This window comes from Pygocentrus nattereri, chromosome 5 (assembly GCF_015220715.1).
Source record: "Pygocentrus nattereri isolate fPygNat1 chromosome 5, fPygNat1.pri, whole genome shotgun sequence".
NCBI classification, from domain to species: Eukaryota; Metazoa; Chordata; class Actinopteri; order Characiformes; family Serrasalmidae; genus Pygocentrus; species Pygocentrus nattereri.
Genome location: NC_051215.1, coordinates 41,185,226 through 41,195,170, shown reverse-complemented (window position 1 = coordinate 41,195,170; position 9,945 = coordinate 41,185,226). Strand labels below are relative to the sequence as shown.

General features: G+C 36.9%; 1 protein-coding gene across 2 annotated transcripts; it reads right to left on the bottom strand.

The window, feature by feature from the left end:
* Positions 1-365: 365 nt before the first annotated feature.
* Positions 366-7,961, bottom strand: tial1 (TIA1 cytotoxic granule-associated RNA binding protein-like 1). Of its 2 annotated transcripts, none has more exons than XM_017696526.2 (12): positions 7,766-7,961; positions 6,567-6,663; positions 6,005-6,103; positions 5,852-5,906; positions 5,660-5,747; positions 4,167-4,242; positions 3,726-3,855; positions 3,456-3,551; positions 3,279-3,363; positions 2,521-2,656; positions 2,044-2,183; positions 366-1,655 (listed from the first exon to the last, which is right to left on the bottom strand). In XM_017696526.2, the coding sequence occupies exons 1-12, from the start codon at positions 7,792-7,794 to the stop codon at positions 1,541-1,543; spliced, it is 1,146 nt and encodes a 381-aa protein (XP_017552015.1). In that variant the 5' UTR covers positions 7,795-7,961; the 3' UTR covers positions 366-1,540. The 2 variants fall into 2 exon arrangements, with proteins under 2 accessions (XP_017552015.1, XP_017552016.1); XM_017696527.2 differs by having other exon boundaries at positions 3,747-3,855.
* Between the last annotated feature and the right edge of the window lie 1,984 nt (positions 7,962-9,945).

Sequence of the window (9,945 nt, the reverse complement as noted above, 5' to 3'; positions counted from 1 at the left end):
CATATTAGCAGTGTTTGTTGGGTGTATGCCTGACGCTAATAACGCCCGTTCAGGTGAGCTGCCAGTGATTGTTTCTCTTAATCTCTGAATAAAGATAAAGAATAAAGATATACATCATATTTAGACAGTACTGAATTTCCTTTTGTTACAAGCAGCTTATATTTAACCCATTATGTGCAATGTTCTGATTTTTCACTGGAGTGTGATTAATCTGCTTTATTATGTGTCATGTTTTAGATAATATCTTCCACATGTTAAGTGAAGCACAACTTCTAATGTAGAGCAGAGAGGAAGTTAAAAAAAACAAAAAAATTGGCACCCCGAATTCTTCTAAATGCACAAAAAAAAAAAAAATCAAACAATTATTTCTAGTCCAATGGTTCATTTATTGAGACTCATTTAGACTTAAAAGAAAATTATCAAACGCTAAATTGCATTCAAACATTTTACCTATTACATTCGATTCTTTAAGCAACCTCAACAATGTGATTTGAAACATGCATTTCAAATCCACAAAGTCCCCAGAAAAATACCCAAATCTCATTTCTCTGGCTACTAGAGAAAATGGCACGCGTATTTTCAAAACTGCAAATGGACAAAATCTACGGTGGGCTCTAAAATCAACAATACAACTCTCTACAAGGGTCTCAAATTTTTAAATTGAAAGTTGCGTGACTGAAAATTAAGGCTTATTTGTAACACTGAATCAATTCAGCACATCAGTCACACTCGTTCATGAAGAGCAGTAGTGGATCTGCTCAACCCAGTAATGAAGAATGCATATTCTGAAACCCTATTCCACACCAAGTTATCAAAGGTTATTTACATAATCAGCCATAGTGACCCTTTCTCTATACTGAATGAGATATTTCACTGTGTCGGCAAATCATAGTAAAAAGAGAATATCATACACGCGGTATCAAACTCTAGAATTCTGAGAGAAATGAGGAGCTAATGTGGATTAAATATACACAACTGCACATAGAAATTCATTTACACTTAAACATTTACAAGACACGGGTCCAATGAACCCCAAAAAGTGCCTTTACTTACATGTGTTTACTGAATCAGAATGCTTGTTTCTCTTCTTTCAGTACAAAATTTGAAGTCCATAATGTGATGTACAAGCAAACACATGATCAGCTATTTGGAAGGGGAGAAAGGAAAGCACTTAAAAAGCATCAGTTTCAAAACATGTACAACTTTTTGCTATGTACCTGTGAACTTCCTGCAATTGGCATCAAGCAAATATATTCAATACGGATGGGGGTGGGGGAAATGCAGTTTATTTTCTCCGACTCCATTAAAACAAGAAAAAAATAAATTTCGCAAATAAATTCAGTTTCCTGCTGAAGGCATTCATCCCATGTGTGTCTAATCAAAATTTGCTTCTTTACACTTAAGCAAACCCTGATTTAAGTCAGTTCTGAACGTTCTCTGGGAAAAAGTCGATGTTCTCCTATTAGTCTCTTTATCCCCTCCCAGTGAGAAGGCGAGGGTTCCCACAAAGTGACTCAGACGTTGAAAAGTAAGGACCAGATCACTGTGTCTGGTAACCAGCCATGCCAAAGTTAGCCTGGTTCATCACTGGACCTGGCTGTGCCTGAGAGGGCTGAGTCCCAAAACCTCCCATCCAGGCAGGAGACTGTGACTGTCTGAGATGGGGGGAAAAAAGAGAGACAAAATGAGCGTCAGTTTCAAACACCTAGGCAGAAAACTGTAGTTAGAAAACTCTTCTTCCTTTTAAAACACTTGTCAGGCTCTGATGCTACCAGACTTGGGTGCTTGTTTGATTCACAAGATTAAAATGCAAAACAAAAATACAAATCAAGTCTGTGCAATCAATTTAGCCACAGATTAACACTGTCACATTATGCAAGACAAGGGGCTCCACAGTATTGTATGAAAAGCCAGATTCAAAAAGTAACAAACAGCTTTCAAGGATATAAAACAAGTTAATGTTATTTACATTATTAAAGCAACATGAATATTTTAGAATATTAAAATTTGTTCAGACTGAACTAAATGCAGAAAGACACTTACTCCACTCCAAATCCCTGCTGATTCCATGTTTGTCCATACATTCCATAGGATGGTACTTGCCATCCATTTGTCATGTACTGACCATACTGCTGAGGATTTCCATACACCTGATTCCAGTGGCCCCACTGACCATAATCCACCTTTTAAGTATTTAAAAAAAAAAAGAAAAAAGAAAAAAAAGAGCATATTTAATTCACTTCCCTGGTTACAGAAACAAATCACAATAAGCTAAAAATAAGTATTCTCAAATATCTTGAGTATAGATGAACTTACAGCCCACTGATAATTTGGGCTGGCATAAACAGTTATCATACACAGAAATCACTGCTGAATTACAGTTTTATCACAGATTGAAAAGACACACTTTTAGATAACAGCCTTACTATGCGACAAAATTAAAATATTTACGTTTAAATTCTACAGTCGATACTGTAATTGAATATAAATGTAAAATCCATAATAAAGAATGGTGCATACTTGTTCAGTTACTGGCTGAACGTTTTTAGCCATATCAGGTGACTCTTTACCCCAGTAGCATTTAACAATATGGCCTTCGATGGTTGTTCCATTCACGGACACGATAGCATGGGCTGCACTTTCATGGGAGGAAAACCTGTGGAAATGTATTGTAGAGCCTTAATAAACAAACCTAACACAATATTCCAGGAGAGGCGTTTACGATTAGAAGTAACAATGCTGTTGAAGATGCATGCTTTTAATTTTATGTAGTTCAATTATTTTTTAGATATGCACATTGCAGCTCAATAAATGATACTTGTGTAAAACCAAAGGTGACAGATTTGTACTCATAATGCATGTACCATAAATACACAAAATATGCTACACAGCATGTGATACACATTAAGTGCATCTGCATTAAACTCCCAGAATCACTTTGATATTTGGTGCCATCTATTGAAAAAACAGTGTTATTACACAAATTGCAACATAATCTGTTTCAACTTCTTGCAACACTTCACATCACAAAAAAAAAGATTTTTTACTCTTAAAACACACAAATAAGTTAATTTAAATTATGTATGCAAATGCTGCATACAGAACCAGCGTCCCAAATGCATAGCTGATTAAAGTCTTCAACTCACTAGCCTCAACTCACAGAACGCTTAGACAGAGACTGCAAGTGACATCAATATAGCTGGAAAAAAACAGGTTTAATCTGTCAGAGAAAGTTTTTAAGCTCTAAACCTTTCTATATATTCATAGGGCACAAGTACCTGATAAAAGAATAGCCTTTCTCTGGGAAAACTCTGATTTCCATTATTTGGCCAAAAGGTGAAAATGTCTGTCGCATAAGGTGCTCTGTAAAAACAGTACAAAGCAAGTTATATAATAAATATGAAATCATCATACCGGTATAAGACCAAACACCACTTAGAGCATGTTTGACTTACCTGAAAGGCCTGACTGGATGCCACCACAGTATACAGTACAGTTCTGAGGACTTGACTGGTTCACAACATCTTCAAATCTCAGCTGCTTTGAGCTGCCTGATATTGTCAAAAATAAGAGCATTATCAAACCTGAAGAAAATTAATAATTTTTAAAACATGAGACAAGAATACATATTTTAGTGCATTTTTAATTCTATCAACAAAATTCTTAAAGATTCTTAAGAACAATAAAACTGCATAAGACTGTGGTCCTCCACAACTTGGTCTGACCTAGACATGTGATGGGCTTACTGTCTTGCACGCTTTTAGGGGCAGGGGGCTTTCGAGTTGCCCAGTTGGTTCGGATCTGTCGTCCACCCAACCACTGACCACCCATGTGTACTATGGCATTCTCTGCATCCTAGCAATAAAAATAAAAAGACACACAAGCTCACTTCCTGGAAGATTAATATTAAAACTGCAAACAAAGTTTTAAACATAAAGGATAAAGTTTTTTTTCATTATTATTATTTTTTTAATAAATAGATACTAAAACCTTAAATGACCTCAACCATCGACAGACCAAAAAACGCTACCTAATTTGTCACTGCTACAATGACGTTTACTAAACTACTTTAAAATCTCAATAGAATTGAAATTGTCTCAAAAAAATATAATAGTAAACAGAAATAGAAATAACCTTCACTTTGTGTTCCTGAGCTGGAGCCTTACCAGTTTGTTATAGAAGGACACAAATCCATACCCCTTTGATTTCCCTGTTGTCATATCCTTCACCACACGAGCATCTCTGAAAGAAAATGGTATACCAAAGATGTCAGCTCATTTTGAAGCTGGCAGCATGGTAAAGAAAAGAAAGGAACCACACACACACACACACACACACACACACACACAGTACTGTAAAACATTTTACAGTATGCTACACGATCCAATAAAATCATTACACTAGCAAGTCTCTGCATCTTCTGACTATTAAATGAGCTATCAAAAAATACAAGTCCATGCAAGCTATACTACTGTGTTTTTAAGAGCTCTTGCACAGTCCTGGTTTCCACTGCATAGAGATCCTGGTGTTACACACTAGGTCTTACATACTCATATCAGTAAAAGTAAATAAATACATTTTTAAAAACACAAAAACAAATCAATTTCTTTACCATGCACTCCTAATTTCTGCTGTTGTCTCTAATCCTACCAGTAGAGATATATAGAAATATCAAAAGAGAAAAAAGGAATTAAACGGCATACATGGCCTGTTAACAGATTTCTTTATTTTTCCTGGTCAATTCTTTACCACCAATATGGAGTTTGGGAAGCTGCAAATTTCGAAAAATTGACATTTTCAGCATTTTAAGAGAATCAAAACTATCAACAAAACTACTAAATAACCATAATGAAACAACATTTTAACAAGAAAGATTGGAGGACTGTTAAAAACTATACTACAGCGTTAATACGAAAATACTGCAGTATAAGTATGAAAAGCAAAGAGTAAATAGAAAAAAATCTACATCTGAGTTCCCAGTGTGCACAGTTCCTTGCTGTTAGCCTTCAAGCTCCTGTCCAATCCTATGAGCATTTCTGTAAAATAACCAGAGTGCTATTAACTGACACTCGCAGCTAAAGAAGAATCTGAAAGATTTTCAGATTCACAGTGACAATTTTTGATACCAAATATTGAACTGCTTTAAAAATTAGATCTACTTACCATTTCTTCAATCAGGAATGTTTAATGGTGCACATATTCTTATTAGAACACACATCTGTATGTGGCACTAACCACAGTACTGCTCTAAAAGTTCTAAAAACCTAACCTTTTAATATTTTGTGAGGTGAGGAACATATGTGGACGTATCCATCTTTTGTGCAAAACACTAAAATATTTACTTAATACCAGTACTCTCTTAATGGCTATTTGTAGTTACTGAAAGTCTAAAGGTCCTTTATAAAAATAAGCTTCAGAAATCTACTCTAATCATTTCAACAAATGCCAAAGGCAATCAATTGCTTCTCTCTTAGATGTTACTTTCTGTAAACCTTAAATGTTGTTTAAAAAAATAAACTACTGATGATAAAAGAACTAGTCCAAGAAGCCCTCAGATTAACAATACATTTAATATAGCCCCTCATACAAACTGCTCTGGCTGTTTACAATTTAATAAAAGAACACATTTTTCACAGAATAAAAGATTCTCAACACTTACGAAATTTTCCCAAAGGGTGCAAATGCAGCTCTGATATCGTCAGTGGTGATCTCAGGACTCAGATCTCCAACAAAAACATGGAAATGATCTGCAAAGGGGAAAAAGTAAAATACAGACATATTAATAATGTGTTTCTTCAATTTTAACATTTTCAATGGCATATTGAACACAGAACATAGAAAGACAACTTACTGGACGTGTCTTTCTTCTGACTACTTGGAGTTGTTGCCCAATTTACTTTGACTTCCTGCAGAACAAAACATGTTAGTTATGGTTTGGGCAGATGGGTCCTTGAACACAAAGAAATCTCAAACCACACACGTCTCAGCACACATAGCAAAGTACCTTTCCCAGAATCTTTCTTCCATTCATTGCTGCGAGGGCAGCTGCAGCATCCCTGTGCTCAAAGAACTCCACAAAGCAATATGGGTCATTGCTTATGTGCTGCAAAACAGAAAATTCAACAGAGATTCACCATCCTGATATTATTAAATGGCTAGGAAAGCTTACTTTTGCTAAACAAGACTGTAAATTCAGTTTTAAAATGTGATAATCCAGCTAATTTAACTGTAAAGAAATACTTTATTTCTTCCTTTGTATATTTTTCCCCCCTTTTACTTAATTATTTTAATTAATTTACATGAACTCCTTCATGTTAATTTTCATGTTAAGATAAAACATACTACTTAAGACCCCCCGCGACCCTGAGGGAGAAGCGGCTTAGAAAATGTGTGTGTGTACTACTTAAGTGATCGCAAAATCTTTTATTAAAACAATATATATCCTTTGCGTATCAGTTCAACATAGGTCAATGATTTGGGATGAATTTTAAGAGTCTTCTTTAAGACTCTTTGAGCAATAACTGCTTGATCCATCTTTAAATAAAGTATGTATATTCAAACCTTACCTCTGTTATCATTTTACAACTTTTACAGGGACCAATCTGGGTGAACAACTGAAGGATCAAGTTCTCTGTGACATCCCTAGATAGGTTTCCCACGTAACTGAAAGGCAAACAAAAACGCAGAGATCTGAAAACTCAGCTCTTCACACAACATCGTGGACACGAGTCTGACATAAACTGAAGGAGACATAAGTTACAGAACATTATTTCCAATCAGTGAAGGTAACATGATGTGTTTCATATCCAAAGTAGTCTTATCGTGCATTGGTGAGGAAGTAAAATGTGAACGAGGTTACTCAATTAGTTCAACGATTACAACAACGACGAACACCTCCACGAAGTGCGCCTTATTGTTCCAGAAAAGCAAAAATGACAAAGGAAACAAAACAAGCCGTCGTGCTTTTGCTCATTTAACGAACTAATATGCAAACAAGCATCATAACAGAACACATTCAAATGTATCTCAGATAACACAGTAAATACAGTGTAAAAATAACCCCACATTATTCAGTGGCAAAATGTTTTTTGACAGACACATTCGTTTCCGCTTAAGAATACCGAAGGAGGCATTTCGGCTACCAACAGATGTAATTGGTTGTATAATTAAGAGAAGACTACAACAACAACGGTAAAATAACCGAAAAACGTGGCACTTTAACGGTGAAACATCTAGAATGACATCGGCAATCAGTCTAAAAAAGACCACAGGACCCTGGTTAGTTGTTAGGCCTCTGAAAACCAGCAGCTAGCGAGCTGGATGTCAGACAATAGCTAAACAAGCGGCTAGCGCTAGCAACGACAGCAAGCTAACGTTAATAACCGTCTCTCCCAGTCGACACTTGCAAAGTTACAAACCAACTTCTCGTTGGCGAACCATTCTGTTACGATGGACCAGCATACGACTACATATAATTTGTTATTTATCTCCATTTTGTATTTTTACAAAGACAGCTAACAACCCCGCTTACAGGCTAGCTAGCTAACATATTAGCCTAACTAAGACGAGCCGCTCACGGCGGGCAGACAAGCGAACCTCCTGACAGCTTGGCAGACTGAGTTTTCTGGATGTTTGAAACATTTTAACTTAGACTGTGTATATTTAATTGTGGGGAAAACAGCTGTGGCCACGTTAACTAAGTGAACGTGTGCGGTATTTGAACACACCAATCCAAACGCATGCTATTGTGCTGTAAAGTACTCACAGGGTTTTTGGGTGGCTTTCGTCTTCCATTCTCGGATGTCGCACGGAGTTTTGGTATAACTTATTAATGGCCAAAGTGCCCTTATAGTTTCGTTGAAAGAACACCAGACCGATTTAGCTAGTTACTTTCTTTATTGTGTAGAAAATGGCGAAACCCGGCCAGCTCGGAATCCAGTCAGTGCGCATGCGCGCCGCATCACGGGGTTGAGCGCTGAGGGAGAGCGAGCGCGTTCAAGCAGCGCAGCCCAAACACAGCGCTGTGCAGATTCACCGATCAGCAAAGAGCCTTTATAAAACACTGTAAAAAACATCAGATTCCGTCATATATATCACACATAACTACAACATAAATAGCATATACACTGTACATGCAAAAGTATCCAGACGCCTTCTAACTAGTAATTTCAGTTACTTTAGAGCGCACTCGTTGAGTTGGAATCAACTGCACACACACGATTTTTATCATTTCCATAGAAAAGCACCTCCAGTGGAACGGGACCCTCTGTAGCTGCAGCACATGAGCCTAAGGTCATAATACCAATTGTGAGCTAGAACGGTATAAAGCTCCCCAGCACTGAGCTGCGGAGCAGTAAAACTGTGTTCTCTGGAGTGATGGAGCTTCATCCGAGATCACTGGGATGAGTTGGAGTGGTGTTTGTGATCTAGAACTGAACATTCAACATCAGTACCTGACTTCACTAATGCTCTTGTGGCTCAATGCAATCAAGTCATCACAGCAATCTTCCAACATCTAGTGTAAAGCCTTCCAGATAAGTTGAAGGTGTTACTGCAACAAACTGGGAAAAGCAACAAACTGTTTGACATTTATTGTAAAAATATATATATATAATTATCAGCACTAACAGTGCATGTTCACACACACTGTCCCAATCTCTCACGTCTGGAGGTTCGATCTTGACTCAACCACAGCCAATTTTAGACAGATCCATATATAAATAGATAAATAAACAAATACACACATCCATACATACATGCACACACAACTAGTAGTTATATAGTATATTAGGCGACTTTATGGACATCGATTCTTTGGGCTTTTGTTGAAAATGTTTTTATGTTAGTTGTGTCCACATCAGGCTTCTCCACTATTTCTCTACTCATGTCTTACTAACTTCACAGTCTTCTAATCTGCTTTAGGCCATGTCACTTACTGTGGTTCTTGCAGATGAGTTCAAGCACTGGAATTCACACACACACACACACACACACACATTGGGAGTAGGATCTATTGAGTTGTTTGCTCACCTGCAGATGCTTTGCACCTTATACAGAACTTTAAGTGAACCAGTCTGACTGCTTGTCTGGGAGCAGGTTAATATTTGTTTTAATAATGTTAATATATTTAGCTATAGGTAGCACAAATTACTGCATATCATTTGTTTTAAGCAAACAATATCAAACAAAACAATAAAGCTTTGCTTGACCATTGACAGGTCCATTTGTAAATTCTAGCCAAAATTGTGAATCTATACATCATCTGAATGCTTTGATAACTATTTATAAATAACTGCATTCAGTTCAATATAGTGTACAAAGAACAGTAAGAAATATGCTACATGTGACCAACCATATGCAAATATGCAAATGTACCAGACAAAAACTGACCCAATTGGTTTTTATATTGTAAATGTCATCATTTTAGCCATTAAATGACCAGAGGAGGTTTACCATGTCTGTATCTATAGACTGGAGTCTTGATTTTGCTGTAGTGATGTTTTGGAAATTTATAGTGGTCACATGTAAGGCAGCATGTAAGATTAATCTGTATCAGTGCATTAATATTTGGATAACACAGGCTCAACTCTCAGGTGAAAATCCTATTTGCTCAAACGTTCTAGAAATTTCTAGAAATTTGAGTTGGAGTTCTACGTGCATTTCTTATAGTTCAACTTCATTGAACTTCGTTTAGACCTAAAACACGGTTGCCCCATCTGTCCTGAAGGCAATAGAAAAACATTTAATAATCAATTTAGCATTTCTGAGAGTTGGTCCAGAGGATTAGCAAGAGGCGATTCTGAGGAGTTGGGTCAGCACTGCTCGCCCCCCTGGATACTAAGGCTCAGCTATGAGTGCACATGGCCATGAAGCCCACTAGAACTTTCTTAGCAGCCCACCAGCTGCTTCGAGAAACCCAACCCCTGTCATTCGTACGTCATCACA